Below are 25335 nucleotides of genomic sequence, written 5' to 3'. Positions count from 1 at the left end.
TAAGATACGACGGCGCAGGCAGTCCTATCTTAGCTACATTTAAGTGTATCTCAGTTTGAGAATACACTTAAATGTACGACGGCGCAGATTCAGAGTTACGGCGGCGGATCTACTGATACGCCGGTGTAACTCTTTCTGAATCTGGCTATATGGACCTGATTTGGGATGCAAAAAGAGGGATAGGAGCCTGATGTTTTTTAATGATACTGATTGCTCTAAGAGTCCTATTTATAAAGAGTCATACGGCGATTTGTGCTCCATCTAGGCATCCTGCGACTGCACTTGGTTCACCAACCAATATTTCTAGAGAATCAAAAGGCTTAGCAATGTACTGGAAACGTGTTTTTATGAAGAAAGTCATAAAAATATCTCCGCCGCACACTGAGCTGGCATTCACCCTGGCATTTGGGTTGCTGGAGAGACTGGTGGATGGCGTCACAGCAATTAGGGTAAGAATATGTTGGCAGCACACCTCAATTTTCTGCAATCACATATATTGAAGTTATCACATTTTATTTTTCTCAGCATGTCAAACAGAAAAATGCAACGTTTCGGAACCTCCAGGGGTCCCTTCATCAGGAGGCTTAAAAAAAAAATTTGATTGCTGAAAATTGAGGTTTTCTTTGCAACATATTCCTACCTATTTATTATAGCAGTGGGGCATTTTTAGTAACCTCAAAAAAAAAAAAACCTGATGGAGTTAGATGGAGGTAGAAGAACCTGCTATAGTGCAAGTAAATATGTTTAGAGTAACTTTTTTGTCCTCAAATGATTATGTAGAGCTCTTTAGAAATGTGACTTATTTCAAGAAAATACCATGAAAACGGCCTATGGCAATTGGCAAATTGGAAGGCGGGTGAATGAGCTCTTTGCACCGGTAAACAAAACCCATTGGGCTAGATTCAGATAGATTAGCGGATCTTTAGATCCGCGTAATCTATCTGATTTATGATCCGCTGGCGCAAATTTGAGAGGCTAATGCAGTATTCAGAAAGCACTTACCTCGAAACTTGCGCCGGCGGATCGTAACTCCCCCGGCGGAATTCAAATTCCGCGGCTAGGGGGAGTGTAGTATTTAAATCAGGCGCGTCCCCGCGCCGATTTAACTGCGCATGCGCCGTCCGCAAATTTTTCCGGCGTGCATTGCTCCCAATGACGTCGCTACGACGTCATTGGTTTCAGCGTGAACGTAAATTACGTCCATCTGTATTCATTTTTTGAGCTACAGAGTAGGTCTAGGGCTAGAATTATTGCTCTCGCTCTAACGATCGCGGCGATACCTCACTTGTGTGGTTTGAACACCGTTTTCATATGCGGGCGCTACTCGCATATGCGTTCGCTTCTGTGCGCGAGCTCGTCAGGACGGGGCGTTTTAAAAAAAAAATTGTTTTGTTTTCTTATTTATTTTTATTTTGTTTATATTTTTTTTACACTGAAATAAAAAAAAAAAATAATTTGATCACTTTTATTCCTATTACAAGGAATGTAAACATCCCTTGTAATAGAAAAAAGCATGACAGGTACTCTTAAATATGAGATCTGGGGTCAAAAAGACTTCACATCTCATATTTACACTAAAATGCAAGAAAAAAAAAATGTTTCTTTAAGAAGCTGGGCGGGACTGACGTTTTGACGTCACTTCCGCCCAGCAGAGCTATGGGGACGGGCGAAGGAGATTTTTCCTTCAGTCTCGTCCCCAGTCACCAGCTGAACGGTCCCGATCTCCTCCGCCGCTACCGACGGCTCCGGTAAGCGGCGGAGGGCGCGGGAGAGCGGCGGGAGGGGGGGGCCCTCTCCCGCCACCAATAACGGTGATCTTGCGGCGAATCCGCCGCGGAGACCGCCGTTATCGTTTACAGGACCGCGCACACTAAAGATGGATACCTGGTTTGTGGCAGCAGCTGCTGCCATTCTCGAGATATCCATCTTTAAAAACAGGACGTCTTTTGACTATGGGCCAGTAACCAAGTGGTTAAATATTGGGATTTAAGTTACACCGCCGCAAAATCTCTACCCAAGTGCCCCATTAGATCCCAATCTAATGGGGCGAGTCCCATTTAAATTAGGCGCGCTCCCGCGCCGGGCGTACTGCGCATGCTCCCGACGCGTTTTTCCTGACGTGCTTTGCGCGAAGTTACGTTGCGCCGAGTTTTGAGAATCGCGACGGTCGTAAAAGAAAAAAAAAGAGTTGCGGCGGGAAAAAAAAAATTTTAAAAAAAAATTTGACAGCGACGCGGGAAAGAAGGGTCTACTTTTACATGGTGTACTAAGTTTACACTTTGTAAAAGTAGCCCTAATTTTGCGACGGCAAACTAACACTTACGGAAAAAAAAACGAAGGGAAAAAGCTTCGTGGATCTCCGTAAGTGCTAATTTCCATACATGACGCGGAATTTCGGCGAGAAATGCCCCCAGCGGCGGCCGCGGTACTGCATCCTAAGATCCGACAGTGTAAAACTATTACACCTGCCGGATCTTAGGAATATCTATGCGTAACTGATTCTGTGAATCAGGCGCATAGATAGAAACAGAGATACGACGGAGTATCCCCTTTGTGGATCTGGCCCCTTGTGACAGAGGATCTGACTCTGTGACGGTGTGTGTGTGTATATCCAATGACCAGGGCCGATCCGCCCTATAGGCTCACTATGCAAGCCGCTTAGGGCCCCACAAAGCTGCGGAGGGCCCCCCAAATTACTAGAGGCCCCGCCTGGTGAGAAGTCATTTTCGGCCCCTCACCCCGCTTCTCAACTCGCTGGCTGCATGGGAGAAGAGGTAAGAAGGAAGTCAGCACCCCCCGCTACTCACTTTAATGTAAGATGTCATTTCCGACAGCAGAACATCCCCCCCCCCCCGCTTATAAACTTTAATCTTTAACCGCTTCCTGACCGCCGCATGTAGATATACGTCGGCAGAATGGCACGTACAGGCACACTGGCGTACCTGTACGTCCCTTCCTTTCCGCGGGTCGGGGGTCCGATCGGGACCCCCCCCGCTACATGCGGCGGTCGGATTCCCGCGGGGAGCGATCCGGGGACGACGGCGCGGCTATTCGTTTATAGCCGCTCCGTCGCGATCGCTCCCCGGGAGCTGAAGAACGGGGAGAGCCGTATGTAAACACGGCTTCCCCGTGCTTCACTGTGGCGGCTGCATCGATCGAGTGATCCCTTTTATAGGGAGACTCGATCGATGACGTCAGTCCTACAGCCACACCCCCCTACAGTTGTGAACACTAAATCCTACAGCGCCCCCTGTGTTTAACTCCCAAACTGCAACTGTCATTTTCACAATAAACAATGCAATTTAAATGCATTTTTTGCTGTGAAAATTACAATGGTCCCAAAAATGTGTCAAAATTGTCCGAAGTGTCCGCCATAATGTCGCAGTCACGAAAAATTTTTTGCGCAAAGTCAAACCAATCGATAAACGCTTATTGCGATTTTTTTTTACCAAAAATAGGTAGAAGAATACGTATCGGCCTAAACTGAGGAAAACATTTTTTTTTATATATTTTTGTGGGATATTTATTATAGCAAAAAGTAAAAAATATTGAATTTTTTTCAAAATTGTCGCTCTATTTTTGTTTATAGCGCAAAAAATAAAAACCGCAGAGGTGATCAAATGTCAACAAAAGAAAGCTCTATTTGTGGGGAAAAAAGGACGCCAATTTTGTTTGGGAGCCACGTCGCATGACCGCGCAATTGTCTGTTAAAGCGACGCAGTGCCGAATTGTAAAAACCCCTTGGGTCATGTAGCAGCATATTGGTCCGGTCCTTAAGTGGTTAATGTGACAGCACCCCCCCCCCCCCCCCCGCGCTTACCAACTTTAATGTGACATGTGATTTTGCTTAGGGCCCCAGGGAGGTCAGGATCGGCACTGCCAATGACATTATTCTAAGGTCGCCAAAGACGTGGGCAGAGTGACAATGCACAGGAAGTATTGCAGAGTGTTTCAGCTGAATGTACATGTAGGTGTGGATAGAGCGGAAGCTTTATAGACTTAATGTGAATACAAGACCCTTTCACAGCAAAGATGAAGGTGGAATGAGTGGGTGGATAATCACCTGAACTCTGAGTTTCAATAGGGCACAAGAAGTGGGTATAGCGGGACTCAAGAAAGGATTCTGTCTGTTGGATTCTGAATGAAAACAAAGTGCAGAGCTGATAGGTGAAATAATGAAAAAAAAAAAAAAAGAACGGAAGACTTTTGGGAAAGACGCGGTGGGCAAACTATATAAAACGCGAGGGCGTAACTACCGCCGTATTGTTCTTAGCTGTATTTATATAGCACTGACGTTCTGCACTATTATTACTGCTGCATTTATTATTAGGCATGGTAGACGTATTGCTTATGGGTGGTGGAGAGAATCCGGGTGACTTTCTCCATACCATTTTTTATCTATTGTGCACTGATTTCACAATTGTCACAATTTTCTAAGCCAGGTTAGGACCAATAAAATATGATTAAAAGATCTAAGATCAGATTCAAGAGGGACATTGTAAGGGCACTAAAGATTGTTTGCCTACAGGTTTGAGTTGTGGAAATTAGTGTTGCACCCCCCTGGGTGGCTAACGTGGTCCACCAGGTGGCCCGGTGGGATATCTCAATCCCAGGGTCTGATCCTTGGTGTATAGTGGGGCCAGGGTAGCCATCACACATTTTGGGGCCCCTCACACAGCTTTAGGCAGGGCCCCCCTGGAGCAGAGAACCGAGGGGGGGGGGGTGGGGGGTTGCGCTGACAAAAAAGAAAAAAAAAACAAGTGTAATCTCTTCTCTCCTGATGTGAGATAATAAGCGGGGGGGGGGGGGGGGGGGGGGGACCATTGGTTTTAAATTAATTTTAAATTAAAAAAAATGGGATGGGGGCCAGTGGGCCTCTTTACAGGTGTAATGCAAAAAATGTATAAATTAAAAAAAAAAAAAACGGGAGGGGGGGCCAGCCGGGCCTATAAGGCTCAATGTGTCTCTTGACTCCTTTGAGGGCAGTCAAAGATACCTTGATCTGTGGGCAGTGAATCCTTCTTACAATGTTCTTACTAGATGGCACCTCTATCCAGCTCCTCTGCAACGTTCTTCATTTACAATGGGAGTCTCCAAACTGGGGCTCACGGGCCAGATGTGGCCCTTTGCTTGCCTTTATCTGGCCCTTGGGCACTATTTCTTCTACTGATACAAGGCACTATTCCTCTCACTGACACCAATCATGGGAAACCCACTTAACCGCTTGCCGCCCGCCGCACGCAGATATACATCTGCAGCATGGCACGGGCAGGCAGAAAGACGTACCTGTACGTCCCCTTTAAGAAGCGGTTGTCGCCGCTCGACCGCCGCGGGCATACCCGCGATCGTCTCACGGAGAGATAGAGCGGGGAGATGTTAGTGTAAACACAACATCTCCCCGTTCTGCCTAGTGACACCGTCACTGATCGATGTAGAAGAATACGTATCGGCCTAAACTGAGGGAAAAAAACGTTTTTTTATATCTTTTTTTGGGGATATTTATTATAGCAAAAAGTAAAAAATATAGATTTTTTTTCCAAATTATTGCTCTATTTTTGTTTATAGCGCAAAAAATGAAAACCGCAGAGATGATCAAAAAAGGACGTCAATTTTGTTAGGGAGCCACGTCGCACGACCGCGCAATTGTCAGTTAAAGCGACCAGTGCTGAATCGCAAAAAGTGTCCTGGTCTTTGACCACCCAAATGGTCCGGGGCTGAAGTGGTTAAAGTGATTGTAAAGTCTCATTTAATGTAAAAAGAAAATGTATAAGCTGTGGACACTGTGTAATTTTCATATTACTGGGTTTAGTAACACTTTAAGGAGGTTACAGTTTTTTTTACGGGTTTTCTTTGACCAGAGGGGTTGTCACAAGTCCCACATTCAGAGCTTTTCTTAATTTTTATTAATTTCGGGCATTTTGTACCATTAGAAAATTGTTATAATTCGACCCGTAGATGTTAAAAAACACCAGAAGTTAAAAAAAAAGCTGCAATTCCCCCAAATGAAAATCTATGTCTTGCCTTGTTGCGAGTTAACATACCAGGAAATGAATGTAGTATTTTAAAGGTTTGTCAGCCTAAATCTAAAGCGCCGTCTTATTAAAAATATAACCATTTGCGCTGTAAATTAAATGTCATAACTCAAAGGTATCTGCCAGAACTTTAACGGCTCCTGTTTTTTAAGTCGTAAATCAGTACCGGAATGAAAAATATTACCTTGTACACCCAGACTGTCTGGCGGAATGGGCAGGAGACAGAAATTATGTCTTTTAAACCTCTCTGTGTCAAATTATTATTTTAGGAGGGCTATTTGTATTCTAAGATACATTTGTGTCTACAAGTGCTAATGTCCTGAATGTATCAGAGGCAGGGCCGCTGATAGGGGGGACCACCAGCCCTCCTGTAGGGGGCCCGGGCAAACAGGGGGGCCCAGACACCAGAGGGAATCATTGTGGTCGGATGGAGGGGCAATTACAAAATTACTTCCCCGCACCGATCCCCTTCCTGTTCTGCCTGCTTCTGATCCCCCTCTGTGCCCCCTGTCACTGTGCTGCTCCCCTACGGAATTGTTGGCTTACCTATCACTTAAAAAAATTACAAATTGTAAGATAAAATACATTTTAACCACTTAAGACCCGGACCTTTAGGCAGCTAAAGGACCCGGCCAGGTTTTGCGATTCGGCACTGCGTCGCTTTAACAGACAATTGCGCGGTCGTGCGACGTGGCTCCCAAACAAAATTGGCGTCCTTTTTTTCCCACAAATAGAGCTTTCTTTTGGTGGTATTTGATCACCTCTGCGGTTTTTATTTTTTGCGCTATAAACAAAAATAGAGCGTCAATTGTAAAAAAAATGCAATATTTTTTACTTTTTGCTATAATAAATATCCCCCAAAAATATATAAAAAAAACATTTTTTTTCCTCAGTTTAGGCCGATACGTATTCTTCTACATATTTTTGGTAAAAAAAATTGCAATAAGCGTTTATCGGTTGGTTTGCGCAAAATTTATAGCGTTTACAAAATTGGGGATAGTTTTATTGCATTTTTATTCATTCTTTTTTTTTACTACTAATGGCGGCGATCAGCGATTTTTTTCATGACATGACATTATGGCGGACACTTCGGACAATTTTGACACATTTTTGGGACCATTGTCATTTTCACAGCAAAAAATGCATTTAAAATGCATTGTTTACTGTGAAAATGACAATTGCAGTTTGGGAGTTAACCACAAGGGGGCGCTGATGGGGTTATGTGTGACCTCATGTGTGTTTACAACTGTAGGGGGGTGTGGCTGTAGGTGTGACGTCATTGATTGTGTCTCCCTATAAAAGGGAACACACGATCGATGACGGAGCCACAGTGAAGAACGGGGAAGCTGTGTTTACACACAGCTCTCCCCATTCTTCAGCTCTGGGGAGCGATCGCGGGACTCCAGCGGTGATCGGGTCCGCGGGTCCCGCGGTCCCGGTCACGGAGCTTTGGACCGGGTCACAGCTTCGACCCACAGCTGGGTACTAGCACAGGACGTACCTGTACGTGCTTGTGCCCAGCCGTGCCATTCTGCCGATGTAAATGTGCAGGAGGCGGTCCTTAAGTGGTTAACATTCTTTAAAAAATTATATAAAGAAAAAGTTTAAAGATTTTTAAAAACTATTTAAAAAAAGGGCTAATTCACATAGGTTCTCGGTTATGTTTGTGTCAGCTAATTATGATTTCAGTGTATTTGTTTGTGAAAATATTGTTTTGATATATTTTGGGGGGGGCTGGGGGGCCCTGTCAGGTAGGCTGTACGGGGCCCCGTGATTTCTAACAGCATCCCTGATCAGAGGCCTTGTAAGCAAAAATGCCCCCCCCCCCCCTAAAAAAAGGGCATTGGACGACATTTTTGCCCTGTTCCAGTTTCTTTTTTAACTACTTGCCGACCACCCACAGTATATATATATATCTAGCAAACCCCAGAAGGAGCTGCTTTTGTTTGTTCAGTCCGTTACTCTGCCTTCCAACCCCAATGACCTGTCCCAGCCCCTCTGGCACACCTAGCAATGTGATTAATGGAATAACTCAGCAGGAATACACAACACAGTTCTTCTTGTAGTTTACTTGAAGAAAAGTAAAATTCAGGTTAACATTAGTCAGCCAGGACCTGTGCAAGTACCCAGGACTTGGTTGAAACAGTTTAAAGAAGAGTCAGGAACCGTAGACATCGCCGCCAGTGTTGCCAACCGCCAGTATTTTTACTGGCAGCGAGTAAAAAACAGGCAATTTTTTACTTTTGGAAATGCCAGTAAAAACTTGGCTGTGCCAGTTAGTTTTGGGTGTTGTGTCAGTAAATTTCAATCTGGTAGGTTGTCAACACTGATCGCCGCACTTTAGAAACGGCGAGCTAAACAGCACCTACAGTTAAGACTTAAAGCGGGGGTTCACCCTATATAAAAAAATAAAATAAAATTTTTTCCCTCTAGCATTAAATTCGGCATAGTAGCGTGAGCTTTTTCCCCCCGTACTCACTGTTATATCGTACATAGAAGATTCCGGGGAATGGGCGTTCCTATGGAGAGGGAAGGTGATTGACGGCCGGCCGTGGCACGTCACGCTTCTCCGGAAATAGCCGAAATAGGCTTGGCTCTTCACGGCGCCTGCGCATAGCCTGTGCGCAGGCGCCGTGAAGAGCCGAGACCTACTCCAGCTGTCTTCGGGGAGCGTGACGTGCCAGAGCCGGCCGTCAATCACCCTCCCTCTTGCTAGGAACGCCCATTCCCCGCGGCAGACGGAATCGTCTATGTACGATATAACCGTGAGTACGGGGATAAAAAAATTAAGACCGGCATAGTGTAGCTCGCGCTACTATGCCGGATTTTATGCTGAAATGTTGTTCAGCAGGGTGAACCACCGCTTTAATCTAGGGCTAGGCTTACCTGTAGGTAAAAGTGGTTGTACAGGGTGTACAAACACTTTAATGCCAATAAACTGATAAAGTTTAATCCTTTCAGCCTGCTTGAAACTTTGCACCTTATCCAGAAAGTCAGAAAATCTTGTTACAGTCAGTAAATATCCTCATATACTGCATAACGATATCAACCCTTTCTCTCTACAGCTCGACCCAGACAACACCGGATTCGTATGTGCAGAGACCTTCACCACCCTGGTGAACAACCATGAGCTGCCCCTGGACCCCGCCAAACTGGAGATGTTATTTGCCCTCTCCCAGGGTAACGAGGAGGGGCAGATCTGCTACCCACAGCTGGTGGACCTGGTGAGTCAAGAATGTGGAAACTAGGGTTACCACTTGTCCCGGATTGCCCGGGACAGTCCCGTATTTTGCAGGTCTGTCCCGGGCACCTTCACTCCAGGACAATACAGTGTCCCGGAATGAAACTGACACAGCCACCCCCCCGGGCCAATCTTATGCCCCCAAAAAAAGGCCGCCACATCACCGCTTTACTCACTGACAGTACTTGTCCTGGCCGGGAATGCCTGGAGGAGCACAGTCCCTGCTCCCTGCTTGTGATTGGAGAAATCATAAGTCCCGCCTCTTGTGTCCAATCACTGTGCTGTGATTCGTTACAGTACAAGCTGATTTTTGAGAAGGGAGGGTGTCCCTGAATGGTAGTTTGGAAATGTGGTCACCCTAGTGGAAACATTTTAACCACTTAAAGACCAGCCCCTGTATTTATACGTTGGCAGAATGGCATGGACAGGCATATCAATGTACCTGTACGTCCCCTTTAAATGCCTGTCCGTGTGGTCGCATGCGCACCGCCGACGGCACGCTCACGACCCTGCCGCCATCCCCGTAAGTCGGACCGTGGCTCCCGCGGACTCGATTGCCACGGGGATCCCCGCGATCGTCTCACGGAGGTATAGAGCGGGGAGATGCTTGTGTAAACAAGCATCTCCCCGCTCTGACTAGTGACAATGACACTGATCTCGGCTCCGTGACAGTGTCATGTGACACAGAGCCCATCCCCCCTACAGTAAGAAACACTATGCAGGGAACACTTAACCCCATACAGCGCCACCTAGTGGTTAACCCCTTCACTTCCAGTGTCATTTTCACAGTCATCAGTGCATTTTTATAGCACTGATCGCTGTGAAAATGACAATGGTCCCAAAAATGTGTCAAAAGTGTCCGATGTGTCCGGTATAATGTCGCAGTCATGAAAAAAATCACTGATCGCCGCCATTACTAAAAAAAATAATTAATAAAAATGCCATAAAACGATCCCCTATTTTGTGAAAGCTATAACTTTTGCGCAAACCGATCATAAAACGCTAATTGCGATTTTTTTTTTTATACCAAAAATAGGTAGAAGAATATGTATCGGACTAAACTGAGGAAAAAAAAAATGTTTTTTAATATATTTTTTGGGGGATATTTATTATAGCAAAAAGTAAAAAATATTGTTTTTTTTCAAAATTGTCGCTCTATTTTTGTTAATAGCGCAAAAACTAAAAACCGCAGAGGTGATCAAATACCACCACAAGAAAGCTCTATTTGTGGGGGGGGGGGGGGGGGAGTCAATTTTGTTTGGGAGCCACGTCGCACGACCGCGCAATTGTTAGTTAAAGCGACGCAGGGCCGAATCGCAAAAAGTGGCCTGGTCCTTTAGCTGCAAAAATGGTCCGGGGCTTAAGTGGTTAAATAAAGAAGAATAAATATATAGGAATAAATGTGATTGTAGCACCTAAACTTGAGTCAGTTATGCCAAGAAGACTCTGTTTCGTAATATCTTTTGTTAAACTCAGAGGCCCGGATTCACATACCTTGGCGCATAGTTATGTTATTGTTATCGAATATACGCTACGCCGACGTAGCGCAGAGCAGCGAGCACAGTATTCACAAAGCACTTGCTCCCAAATCTACGCTGGGTTCCCTCGGCGTAACTCATCGTAAGTGGCAGTGGGCGTGAGCCATGCTAATGAGGCGTGACCCCATGTAAATGATGGGCCGAGCGCCATCAAGATACGAATAACGAAAGGCGCATGCGCCGTCCCATGGGCGCTTCCCAGTGCGCATGCTCAGAATCACGTCGAAACAACTGCCTAAGTTACGTCGAATCAATGCCGACGACTTGAACGTAACCTACGACTAGCCCTATTCACGTACTACGTAAACAACGTAAAAAACGACGGCTGTGTTCCCTGGTGCAGCCATTTGCATTGATGCTGCTGACTTACACCTGCTTTATGAGGCTTAACTTTACGCCGGACGTACGACTTACGTTAACCGCGTATATTAATGCGCCGGGCGCAAGTACATTCGTGAATCGGCGTATCTCACTCATTTGCATATTCGAATCGTAAATCAATGGGAGCGCCCCTTGCGGCCAGCGTAAACATGCGCCCACGATACGACGGCGTAGGAAACTTACGTCGGTCGGATGAAGCCTATTTTCAGGCGTATCTTGCTTTCAGAGTCAGGCGCATAGATACGACGGCGCATATGTGCACTTACGCGGTGTATCTCGAGATACGCCGGCGTAAGTGCTACGTGAATCCGGCCCAAAGAGTTTAGTAAAATACGCTATCCTCTCCCTTTATCACCAAATTAATCACCTTGTAAGAAAACCAAAGCACAGGCAGCACATCGGTTTCAACAACTCTCCTTTAACATAGTCAACGTAGTTTATTTTTATTTTTTTCATTTCCCATTACAGTCACTGGTTGAAATTCAAGGCGATAAAACGTATTTCTCCGGAGAGTTGAATACAGATTGCTTTTTCCTATATCTCCCTTTTTTCAGTCACGGACAGCGTGTCACCTGTCAATCAAGTTCCCGTTGCTCTGGATTAAATAATAAAGCAGGGCCAGATTCACAGACAAATACGTTGCACAGCGGCGGCGTAACGTATTCCATTTACGTTACACCGCCGCAAGTTTACAGCGTAGGTGCCTGATTCACAAAGCACTTACCTGTAAACTTGCGGCGGTGTAACGTAAATCTGCTCGGCGCAAGCCCGCCTAATTCAAATGGGGCAGGCACCATTTAAATTAGGCGCGTTACCACGCCGTCCGTCAAATTACCCGACGTGCATTGCGCTAAATGACGTCGCAAGGACGTCATTGCTTTCGACGTTAACGTAAATGGCGTCCAGCGCCATTCACGGACGACTTACGCAAACGACGTGAAATTTAAAATTTCGACGCGGGAACGACGGCCATACTTAACATTGGCTAGACCACCTAGAGGGCATGCTTAGTTTTATGCGACGCATTTCTACGGAAACTATGTAAATTTAGATCGACGGGCAAATTGGACGTTCGTGAATCGCCGTAACTAGTCATTTGCATATTCTACGCCGGCCGCAATGGAATCGCCACCTAGCGGCCGGCCTAGAATTGCAGCCTAAGATCTGACGGTGTAACACAGTTACACCTGTCGGATCTTAGGGCTATCTATGAATCAGGCGCATAGATACGACAATCGTATCTCAGAGATACGCCGTCGTATCTCTTTTGTGAATCTGGCCCGCAGTGTTTAGCTGTCTGGATGGAATGGGGAAATACCACTCTCTTATGCCGCGTACACACGATCGGTTCGTCTGATGAAAACGGACCGTTTTCATCAGACGAACCGATCGTGTGTGGGGCCCATCGTTTTTTTTATCCATCAGTGAAAAAAGTAGGAGCTTGTTTTAAAATTATCTGATGGTTAAAAAACCGATAGAAAAAAACGATCGTCTGTGGGCACGTCCTTCGGTTAAAAACCCACGCATCCTCAGAATCAAGTCGACGCATGCTCGGAAGCATTGAACTTCATTTTTCTCAGCACGTCGTTGTGTTTTACGTCACCGCGTTCTGACACGATAGTTTTTTTAACCGATGGTGTGTAGACAAGACTGATGAAAGTCAGCTTCATCGGATATCTGATGAAAAAATCCATCGGACCGTTTTCATCGGATGAACCGATCGTGTGTACAGGGCATAAATCCAGAAAGGGGATGACTCTTGATGTCGGTCCCAGTGGAAAATATTTTCCATTAAAACGTAATTCCGCCTTTGAGCTAATTCTGTATCGATCTGTGCAGTAAAAACAAAAAGGCATAAATCTGCGTGTCTTACCGCGCGTTTGTATCTTATGGTCTTTTTCTAATCAATATGTTCAGTTCTTAAACATATATATGGCGTTGGAACAAACTTGCATTTTTTTTTTTATTAAAGCGGAGATCCATCCGATTTTTTTTTTTTAAAAGCCAGCAGCTACAAATACTGCAGCTGCTGACTTTTAATAAATGGACACTTACCTGTCCAGCGCGCCCGTGATGTCGGCAGCCGAGGCCGAGCAATCACTCGTCTCTCAGCTCCCCATTGTGAGGGAATCAGGAAGTGAAGCGTAGCAGCTTCACTGCCCGGTTCCCTACTGCACATGAGACTTGCCCTCACTGGTCCCCGCTGTCTCCTGGGACCAGTGTGTTTCCCAGAAGACAGTGGGGGGGACGGGAAGGGGCGTGACTATTCCCAGAAGTGGGTGCAAATACCTGTATTATACAGGTATCTGTACCCCCCTCGCCCCTGAAAGGTGGCAAATGTGACACCGGAGGTGGGGAGGTCTAAGATAGTGGTCACCAAACTGTGGCCCAGGGGCCAGTTGCAGCCCTTTGCTTGTCTTTATCCAGCCCTTGTGGCAATATCCTCTCTCTAACACCAACAATGGGGCACCATTTCTTCCATTGACACCAACTAAGGAGCACCATTTTTCTCACTGGCGCCAACAATGGAGCACCATTTTTCCCACTGGCACCAATAATGGGAAACCATTTCTCCCACTGACATCAACAATTGGCACTATTCCTCTCATTGATTCCAACAATGGGACACTATTTCTCCCATCAATGATGGGGCATGTTCTACTCCCACTGGCCACAGCCTGGCCCCGCTAAAGCTTATTAGACAGTAAACTGGCCCTTTGTTTAGTACATTTAAAGACCTCTGGTCTAGAATAAATGTTTAGGCAACAATGACCCAACTGTAGACTGAGCGCCTTGGAATTATTTATGTTCTAATTGATTTTTACTCTCTTTTGTGCCATTCCAATTATTATTTTTTCACACCTTTGGTTTGCAGCAGTGTTAATGCCTGCACATAGGAGGAGCATAGCAAGAAATGTACAACTATGAACAGAATATGTGGTAATGGACTTGGCGTGGCCATATAGAAGAGCAACTCAGTTTCTCGTCTATGGCCCAGATTCAAGAAGCAATTGTGCCCGTGTAACCATAGGTTACGCAGCGCAATTGCTTACTTGCTCCGGTGTAACGAGTGCTCCTGATTCAGGAACCTCGTTACACCGACTGCAGCCTAAAATCTGCGCGGCATAAGGCTCCTATGCCACGCAGATTTTAGGCTGCATTCTTGCGTGGGCCGCTAGGGGGCGCTCCCATTGTGATCAGCGTGTAGTATGCAAATTGCATACTACCACTGATTCACAAACTTGCGCGGGCCCTGCGCAAGCCAGGTACGGAGTTTCCGTACGACAACTTTAGCGCAAGGCTGCCCCTTCTAATAGTAGGGGCAGCCAATGCTAAAGTATAGCCGCCGCTCCCGCAACGTGAAATTTGAATTTCATGTTGTTTGCGTAAGTGATTCGTGAATGCCGCTGGACGCCATTCACGTTCACTTTGAAGCAAATGACGTCCTGGCGACGTCATTTGCCGCAATGCACGTCGGGAAAGTTTCCCGACGGAGCATGCGCCGTGCGCTCGGGAGCGCGCCTAATTTAAATGATTCCCGCCCCCGACGGGATCATTTACATTGCGCGCGCTTACGGCGGGCAATTTTGCCGGCGCGCCCTCGCAATTTACGGAGCTACTGCTCCGTGAATCGAGGGCAGCGCAAAATATTTGCGGGGGCACAGGGCAAAATCGTTGCCCTGCTCCCCCGCAAATATTGCGCAAATGTACCTGAATCTGGGCCTATGACTCCATATTCTATTCATAGTTGTACATGATTTGCTAGGATGTGGACATATAGCACACACGGTCTGGGCTTCTCTCCCATTATAGCATAGCAAGAAAGGGGGTTGGTAAATTAACCATGGTATTTGTGCTTGTTACAATAATGCAAATTTCAATAAAGTATTTAAAAAAATAATTATTCCCAATTCTTCCACAGATAAGCAGCAAGAGGTCCAGCAGCTTCCGAAGAGCCATTAGCAGCGGTCAGCGAGCTCTTCCCCGTGATGTTCTGCTTGACCAGGATGGGCTGGGTGTCTACAAGAGGTTTGTCCGCTATGTGGCCTACGAGATTCTGCCTGGGGAGATGGAGAGACGCTGGTACTTCTACCAACATCGGCCATGCCCACCGCCCGTCTTCATGGCAGCTGTAACCCTGACTCAGGCAAGTGACCAAATCCAACCTCCTTTTTATATCAGGGCACCAATACAACCTTCCAAGGCTTGGAAGTGGAACAATGTGGTGATTATAATTTACTACCTACCTTCTGTCATTATGAGGTAGGCTTTTGAAGGATGTTGGTTGTTTTCATGGTAGACAAATGGGAAACTATAACCCGACTGGTTCAGTGGAGGGCTTGTTGGTTTCTTTTGGCCCACCTCAGCATAACCTCATAATACTTTACATTGGTCCCCAAGTCCTTCTGTAGTGGTGCTGTTTTCCATGTACTGATAATGGCTAACAAGCCTGAAACAGACAGCTTGGAACACATGGATCTGTAATAGTAGGCAGGGCTGTCTTTAAAGCGGAGTTCCACCCAAATTTGGAACTTCCGCTTATCCCACTCCTCACCCCCTTACATGCCACATTTGGCATGTATTTTTTTGGGGGGGGGAGTGGAGGCTTCAGGAGGAGTGGGACTTCCTGTCCCACTTCCTCCTTCAGGGTAGACGATTAAGCCTAATCGCCTAGGCGAGGAGCGGAGCCCCGTCCGGCGCGTCGCTGGAGCCATGGAGCAGGTAAGTGTCGGTTTATTAAAAGCCAGCAGCTACACTTTTTGTAGCTGCTGACTTTTAATAAACTTACAAAATGGGTGGAAAACCCCTTTAAGGCAGGGAAAAAGGGGCAGCTGCCCTGGGCCATGTCATTGTTCTGGAGCCCAAAGCAGCTGCCTCATACTTGCCAACTATCCCAGTTTAAATTCCCTTGTCCCTTGAAGTTTTAGTCCTGTGCTGTGTCCTGATATCTCCGACAACAAAATCCGTTCTCGTAAATTTGCGCATGTGGACAATTCTGACGCACAAAATTTCACGCATTATTTAAATAAAGTATGAGACGGAAGCGCTCGGTCTGGTAAAACTAGCGTTCATAATGGAGATAGCCCATTCGTCACGCTGAAAAGCACGAGGCTGAAAAGCACGAATCTTCTCTGATCAAACTTCTACTAACACGACTGGTATTGAACTTCCCTTTAATAGTGCCGTCTTGTACATCACCACGTTCTTGGCATTCCGATTTTTTGACAACATTTGTGTGACCATGTGTATGCAAGACAAGTTTGAGCTAACATCCATCGGAAAAAAATCCACAGTTTTGTTGTTGAAATGTCCGGCATTAGAGTGTCCTTGTTCTGGTGTCCTCATCCCTGGTGGTGTAGACACTTCCCATTGCACCCATCTGTGAGATCCTTAGAGGGTCCTAAAGACTCCATTATAGCTGACCTGGACTGCAGTGGTGGATCACCAATCTTCATTACCTGAAGAGTCACTTGATGGCAGACAAAGCAGCTGGTCATATTTCAAATAATATAGTTTTCAATTGCAATAAGCACGTTCATAATCCAAGTCTGCGCCCATCATCTTCATGGAAAAAACAAAAACCGCGCTAATACCCTCCCAACCTAATATACCAAGGCAGCAGCTGGCGTGCGATACACAAAATGGCAATAGAAACAAAAAAAGCCGCACCACAATAAAAGTCAAATGAGATCAGCAGTCTCTGAATATGTGATAGGTAAAAAAATCCATAAATGAATAGATTAATGACTTGTCCATTAGGTATGCAGATTAAATCCTTGCAGAAATACTTCCTACGTTCCACACCACCAAGTGACCCATAAACAAAGTGCACCCTCCACCGGAAGAAAGAGCCGCTTACCAGAAGGCAAGCAATACGGTCAGATGGCTATAACCCAGCCGCGGCCTTTGAATTCCTTGGAGGTTTCCAAATGAGGGCAGACTATCTCTGGAACGTGATGGCTGTCAACTCCAATTGGTTCAGATAAAACAAGAAAGAGAGGCGCACATAGCGTAACTCCATAAAAATTAATCTTTTATTAAAAAGGTAAAATATACTCACAAACGAGCACTTGTTAACAGCATAAAAAACATTGCCGGCCGGCATACAGGAGCCCTCTTCCTTAGCGTGGTGACGTCACTGCGTAAACTCCCAGACGCGTTTCGTCACTAGTAGGACGTTATCAATGGGGGTAGGGCTATGCAGTGAATCACCCTGTATATATAGACCCACCGCCTATTGTGAAGAGCTGCATCATGGATCCAGAAATGCCATCTTTATTGTGGTAAAATTTGCCCATACTCGGACAGTGCGGCGTAACGCCGTGAGAAAGGCAAAAACAATACATTTATTTAAAAGATATAAAAATGTATATAGAGAACTGGCAATCTCCATCGAGAGTGTGACTCACAAGTAGGTTCGAACCAAGTTAAGATACTGGATAAAAACGGAACGTAAGAAAAAAGCAGCAAGAATGTCTGGCAATCATCTTCATGGTTGGCTAGTAATAGTATGTAAGGGGGGCTTCATGGTTGGCTGGATTTGGTGCCAAGAGCACAAGTCCCTACCCCGAATCCTGTCCTGCTAGAACACTATCCCTTCTGCTGAGGCGGAACCCTCCTCCATTTTGTGCCCTGCTCCATGCCAGAGGCCTCTGCACGACATTCCTGCCCGTTGACCTTCACATCCCCAAAGGAAAAAATACCAACGCATAAAGAAATTGCTGCACTTTCCTGATGGAATTCTGGAAAATGCATAACAGTCACATCTTATTGACTTACATTTCGGAGTCACTTGACATTACACAGTCAATCACATTTAGTGGATGGTCCACAGACATCTCCCTCTAACAGTCTCGCCTCCACCTGGGGTCATTAGTACTCACAGGACTGTGCTCTCTGTAGTCATCTCTCCTGGGACTTCTTCAGGGAAGAAGCCTTGCACAGGGAACTCTTGGCCTGGCCTGAAAGGCCTTTTGCAATCCGCTCTAGCCCCCACCTCCATAAGGGACAGAAAGACTACAAACAGCTCTTCCTGAGTACATGTTTACTGCTCCTGGCCTCCTGCCCTATCCAGGGCCTACAGAAGCTGGTTATATCCACATAGCTTTGGGGTGTCTATCAAGAGGGACGGATAGAAATAACATGGGTATGGAAGGACAGGGCCAGGAAGCCATGTAAAAATAAAGGTGATCTCTAATGGGGGGGTTAAGAAGTGGGAAGGAGGGGGGGTGGGAAGAAGAATAGAGGAGAAGGTGCACTAAGTGAGGAAGTACACCTCTGTTGTCATATGGTTGGCCATTTGAAAATAGGCAGCTTTCGGATAAAGCAGATGGACCTGAATAGGATGAATAACATGATTTTTAATTAAAAAAATAAGTTCACCTCAACGATGTCCATCCTAAGAGTTTGATAGTCTTTTGTTCCTCATCTGTGGTCCTCAAAGCGTCTTCTCCTCTCTAGATCATAGTATTCCTCTGTTACGGGGTCAAACTGAACAAGTGGGTTTTACAGACGTACCACCCCGAGTACATGAAGAGTCCGCTGGTCTACCACCCGGGGCATCGGGCCAGAGCTTGGCGCTTCCTCACCTACATGTTCATGCATGTTGGGTAAGTTTTGTTCCTCAATGGTATAACTGTAATTTTTCACTATCTACAATCACTCTTTATACTCTACAACTAACCAAGACCCTAGGAAAGGGGTGTTCCGCTGACCACAATTTGGGATCTGAGGATACCAGCTGGTAAAGCGAAACTGGGGTCTTTTTTTTTTGTTTGTTTTATTTTGTAAAAGGGGTTATATAAAGACTCACCTAATATCAATGAACCTGTCAACATGTGTTACTATATGAAAATCTTTGAAGTAGTTTGCATTTACGAATGTGCAAGGGGATCAGATTGGCTCATTATATAGGCAAAGGTTGTGATTTCTCTTATCACAGCGCCCTGCCTCAGTACTCAAGAGCCCTCATTTCTGATGCCAGCATGGGGTGGACATTTGGGAGGAGTTATGCAAATATCAAAATGACTTGATGGGTTGTTGGTCTTTGACGGCCCCCCCGAAGTTACCATTTTCCATCACTACACTGCAGGACCTTTATACCATACCAGGCCTCCAGCCGTATAACCAGCAGCTTGGAGACAACCCCTTTTTTCCGCTGTGCAACCATAACCGTATTCCAGCAGACACCGTTCCACTGGAATAACCCCAGAGGGGCCCATACCACGGATGAGCCCCCCACCACTTCTATCACATATGTTGTTATCTGCCACCATCAAAGACCAAGGATACCGCCGTTACACCGCTGAAATGACGACCCAAATCCATTGTTCCTGAAATAAAAGAAAACAAACAAACCACACACAGGAAAGACAAACAAAAACAGGGTGGGTGGGAAAACAGCCTCCTCCTTCTGTCTCCCCCAACTGAATTGTTCCCGGGAATCCCCGCCTCCCTATTTATATAGCCCCTCCCCCTTCCAAAACTTCTCATCCTGCAACCTCCCCTTCAAACTCTACCACCTTAACCTCTTGTTGGCTCACTTTCCACCCGGTCATGCCCCGGCCCTCCACTACTTGTTACTTTGTTCTTCTCCGTTCCGGGCCTCACTTGAGGTGCCATGTTGAACTTCCAGTGACCAGTAGGAGATAATAATAGCAATAATACCAAATTTAACACACCTGCTCACCATTCACACCTGAGACCTTGTAACACTAACGAGTCACATGAAATCGGGGAGGGATAATGGCTAATTGGGCTCAATTTGGATATTTTCACTTAGGGGGTGCACTCACTTTTGTTGCCAGTGGTTTAGACATTAATGGCTGTGTGTTGAGTTATTTTGAGGGGACAGCAAATTTACACTGTTATACAAGCTGTACACTCACTACACAACATTGTATCAAAGTGTCATTTCTTCAGTGTTGTCACATGAAAATATAGAATAAAATATTTTCAAAAATGTGAGGGGTGTACTCACTTGTGTGAGATACTGTGGGGCAGATTCACATAGAATCCGCGGCGGCGTAGTGTAAGCCATTTACACTACGCCGCCACAACTTACTGGAGCAAGTGGCGTATTCTCCACTTGCTCCGTAATTTGCGGCGGCGTAGTGTAAATGGCCTGGCGTACGGCCGCGTAATTCAAAGGGGGCGGCTTGTATTTAAATTAAGCGCGCCCCCGCGCCGATCGAACTGCGCATGCGCCGGCCGAAAAAATAGCCCAGTGCGCATGCTCCAGCTCACGACGGAAAACGTCAATGTAGCCGACGTGAGCGTCATTGACGTAAAGTCCTATTCGCGAACGACTTAGTAAAACGACGTAAACGACGGAAAAAGACGACGCTGACCCGACGCCATACTTAACACGGCATACGGCGGACTGACGTAAGGTTACCCCTCATATAGCAGGGGTAACCTTACGCTTACGGAAACGACGTAAACGACGACGAGGCAGCGCAAAATCGTTCGGGAATCGGCGTATCAAGTTCATTTGCATAGACAAATGAGAAATCAACGTAAACGCCATCTAGCGGCCAGCGTAGAATTACATCTAAGATCCGACGGTGTAAGTGACTTACACCTGTCGGATCTACGCCGTATCTATGCGTTAATGATTCTAGGAATCATACGCATAGATACCCGGGGCCAAAAACAGAGATACGACGGTGTATCTTGAGATACTCCGTTGTATCTCTTTTGAGAATCTTACCCTGTGTGTGTGTATATATATATATTTATATTTACATAGATATAAGAAAAATCTATCCTTCCCCGTCGTCCTTACTTCACCCCCCCCCCCCCCCCACCTACGTCATAGCCGGTTCCCTCTGGCCCTCCTCAGCTGATCATTATCTCGATTTTGGAATCAAAGCCCAGCGACGGAAGAGATTCTCTTTGTGCCTTTGTCGCGGCAGATAAACAAGAGGATTTTTTCGACATGTTTTATTAGTCTCCATGGTAACCAGGTGCTTAAGACTCGGCTCCGGGGCTGCTTTCCTGACTTTTAATGGGTTCTCTTGCATTTTAAAAATATATCAGTTGCTTTTGAAAAAGAAAAAGCTATTCATATATGTTTTTTAATTTATGTTTTGGTTGGTACTGAAGAACAAAAATTATACTCTTTTGAAAGCGAAAAAAGTGCTCTTTTCTGCCACATTCCACAGCCAGTTTGGTGACCCGACTTTTTCCTGCAGTGGATAAAGCTGAACTCTGGGCCGACATTGCCGGGGGGGTGACTGCTCATTTTTGTCAAGGGATATACTCACCTAATCCGTCGATCCCTCCAGCACTAGACTGGTTTCTTTGGCGACTCCCCCCCCCCCCTCCGTGGTCCAGCGGTCTTGTGTTGTAGACTGTTCCTGATGTTATCGTGCTCAGGGCCGCCATCAGGAATTATGGGGCCCCTTACACAGCTTCAGGCATGGGCCCCCTGGCAGAGAACCGGGGGGGGGGGGGAGCTGCCGCCTGAAATTGAGAAGCAGGGGGGGGGGCTGCCGCGAATTGAGAGGCGAGGGGGCCCTTTACAAAAAAAAGAAGAAATAAAGAAATATATATATATAAAAAAGGGGGTAGCCATCCGGGGTCTTGGGGACCTCAGGGCCCTTTAATAAAAAAAAAAAAAAAAAAAAATATATATATATAAAAAATATTTTTTAAAAAGGGGGGTTGCCATCTGGGGCCCTGGGGACCTCTGGGCCCTATATATATATTAACAAATTAATTATATTTTTTATAAAAAGAAATTACCAAAAAAGGGGGGTTGCCATCCAGGACCTCTGGGCCCTTCAATAAAAAAAAAAAAAAAAAAAGAAACCTCTGGACCCTTTAATAAAAAATAAATAAAAACAAATATATATATTAAAAAAAAAAACATTTATAAAAAAAAAGGGGGAGTTTCCATCCAGGGCCCTGGGGAAAAAAATATAAACAAAAATAAAAAAAATAAACATTTATAAAAAAATAAAAAAAGGGGGTTTGCCACATGGGGCCCTGTGGACCTCTGAGCCCTTTAATAAAAAAAAAATATATATATATATATATATATATATATATATATATATATATATATATATATATATATAAAAAAGAACTAAAAAAATAAAAATAAAAAAGAAATAAAATAATATAAATAAAATTATTTTTTTTATAAAAAAGAGGGGGGTTGCCATCCGGGGCCCTGGGGACCTCTGGGCCCTTTATTAATAGTATATATATATATATATATATATATATATATATATATATATATATATATATATATATATATATATAAAAGAAATAAAAAGATATATAAAAAAGAGTTTTTTTTTATATAAAAAAAGGGGGTTGTCATCCAGGGCCCTGGGGATCTCCGGGCCCCTGGGGACCTCTGGACCCCTAAAAAAAATAAAAAAAATGGCCCTTTAATAAAAAATAAAATAAAAATATATTAAAAAAAAATGTGTGTGGGGTGGTGTAAGCTTGCCGTGTACCCCTATACATTTAGCATACAGCACATACAGTATACAGTGGAACCTCGTATTACGAGTATAATCTGTTTCAGGAGAATGCTTGTAATCCAAAGCACTCGCATATCAAAGCGAGTTTCCCCATAGAAGTCAATGGAAACTAAAATAATTTGTTCCGCATTGACTTCTATGGCATGCAATACCGCATATGGCCAGAGGTGGGGCGCTGGAGAGACTACTCGGAGATCACTCGGCTGCACTTGGAAACCCTCGGAAAGGCACGGAAACACTCGGGAAATGTATTTCCAAGTGTTTCTGAGTATTGCTGAGCGGCTCTGAGCCCCCGTTCACACCTAGGCGTATATACGCCTGTTGTGCGACACCGCAGCCGCCCCTGAGACGCTGGAGGGATGATTTCACATTGCCCTCTATGGAAATGGTTCACATCTCCACGCTGAACGCCGAACCCCCTATACGCCTGCCGCCTGAAAACAAGTCCCGGACCTTTTTTTCAGGTGGCTTTCGGCGTTCGGCATAGGAGATGTGAACATCTCCATAGAGGGGGTAAGGCTGCATTCACAATCGCGGCGTTTTGTCGCCGCAAATCGCGGTACAAAACGCCGCAATTTGTCGCCGCAATTCGCGGGGTCAAAACGCTGCAATTTTGTACGCCAAGGTGTGAATGCAGCCTGAGTGTCAATGGCGCCCCCGCACCTCTGGCCTTGAATCCTGCTCGTTTTGTGAGACAACAATCGCAAACCGAGTCAGGATTTAAAAAAAAAGAGAATTGCTCGTATTGCGAAACGCTCGTTAACCGCGTTACTCGCAATCCGAAGTTCCACTGTGTACTCAGTTTGATCGAAGCCAACGTAAATAGAGTCTGAAACTATTCAGTTGTTTGTTTTTTCAATTGTTTTGATCAAATCAATCAGATAATAAAAAAATAAAAAAATCGAAGTGCGTTTAGCCGCCATTGGAAATGGACTTCTCCTTTAACCATCTGGTTGCTCCCCTTTTACACACAACCTTGTTTTTCCATCACACTGAAGTTGTCCAATCACCTCCCTTCCTGTTCTTTCTTCCTGCATACCACAGGGCTTTCCCATCATCCTTTGCTGCTCTATTGTAGCTTCTAGGGCCTATTTCTTGCATTGATCCTGAGGCCTTGGCGGCTGTTGTTATGGTAACCGGAGCATAAAACGGTGACGTCCTCGTTATGTTCTGCATTGTTGTGCTTACTAGTAGAGTAACATCTCAGGGTCGTGGGCAGCTCTGTCTGATGACCGGCCTTTTGTTCCCGAGAGTTATTTATAATACTGTACAGTAGTTACCCCGGGAGACCTGAAATATGGCAGGCGCTTTCCCCTGACATTCATCCATCGATCCATGCCTTCCCCTGGCATGTCAGCACAGAGTCTCTCAAATAAATCTATAGCCTGCTTACAGTTTTTTTCTGTATATATTGTGGGAGATTGGCTTCTGGGGATCACCTTTTCTGGAAAATAAGGTCAGCATGCAGGTAGTTTCTTTAAAATCTGGTAGGTTGCCAGGTTTATTTAGTAGAGGTTTGTAAAATCATAAAAGCAAACAAAAAAAAAAACAGTAAAGAAAATCCTTGCCGTCCGGCGCTAAACTATACAGCAGTCTTCCTCACTATATGGTGTGGGGCTGGTCCCCATCACCCACAAAACATGTGGTGAGGCTGCTTTCACACTGAGCAGCGCCGGGCGTCAGCGGTAAAGCACCAGTTTTTCTTAGCGGCGCTTTACCGTTGTTTTTGCGGCGCTTTTCGGCCACCGTGCTCCGTGCTGTCTTCTCCCCCCGTGCTCCATGCTGTCTTCTCCCCCCCGTGCTCCGTGCTGTCTTCTCCCCATGTTCTCCGTGCTGTCTTCTCCCCCCGTGCTCCTTGCTGTCTTCTCCCCCCGTGCCGTCTTCTCCCCCCTCCGTGCTGTCTTCTCCCCCTGTGCTCCATGCTGTCTTCTCCCCCCGTGCTCCTTGCTTTCTTCTCCCCCCGTGCTGTCTTCTCCCCCCTCCATGCCATCTTCTCCCCCCGTGCTGTCTTCTCCCCCCGTGCTGTCTTCTCCCCCAGTGCTCCGTGCTGTCTTCTCCCCCCGTGCTCCGTGCTGTCTTCTCCCCCCGTGCTCCGTGCTGTCTTCTCCCCCCGTACTCTGTGCTGTCTTCTCCCCCCGTGCTCCATGCTGTCTTCTCTCCCCGTGCTCTGTGCTGTCTTCTCCCCCCGTGCTCCTTGCTGTCTTCTCCCCCCGTGCTCCTTGCTGTCTTCTCCCCCCGTGCCGTCTTCTCCCCCCTCCATGCTGTCTTCTCCCCCCTCCATGCTGTCTTCTCCCCCCGTGCTCCGTGCTGTCTTCTCCCCCATGCTTCGTGCTGTCTTCTCCCCCCGTGCTCTGTGCTGTCTTCTCCCCCCATGCTTCATGCTGTCTTCTCCCCCCGTGCTCTGTGCCGTCTTCTCCCCCCTCCGTGCTGTCTTCTCCCCCCTCCATGCTGTCTTCTCCCCCCGTGCTCCGTGCTGTCTTCTCCCCCATGCTTCGTGCTGTCTTCTCCCCCCGTGCTCTGTGCTGTCTTCTCCCCCCGTGCTCTGTGCTGTCTTCTCCCCCCATGCTTCGTGCTGTCTTCTCCCCCCGTGCTCTGTGCCGTCTTCTCCCCCCATGCTTCGTGCTGTCTTCTCCCCCCATGCT

The 25335-nt window shown here is 46.1% G+C and overlaps 1 protein-coding gene across 1 annotated transcript in view; it reads left to right on the top strand.

The window, feature by feature from the left end:
• The window catches only part of RHBDL1 (rhomboid like 1), a 60754-nt gene that overhangs the window by 18604 nt on the left and 16815 nt on the right, over nt 1-25335 (top strand). The window contains exons 2-4 of the mRNA XM_040356306.1: nt 9098-9256; nt 15115-15339; nt 18654-18802. Of these exons, the coding sequence (XP_040212240.1) occupies nt 9098-9256; nt 15115-15339; nt 18654-18802 (533 nt within the window). The remainder of the gene's footprint in view (nt 1-9097; nt 9257-15114; nt 15340-18653; nt 18803-25335) is intronic.

This window comes from Rana temporaria, chromosome 6, assembly GCF_905171775.1.
Source record: "Rana temporaria chromosome 6, aRanTem1.1, whole genome shotgun sequence".
In the NCBI taxonomy this organism is placed as follows: Eukaryota; Metazoa; Chordata; class Amphibia; order Anura; family Ranidae; genus Rana; species Rana temporaria.
This window is presented reverse-complemented; position numbering and strand designations above follow the sequence as displayed.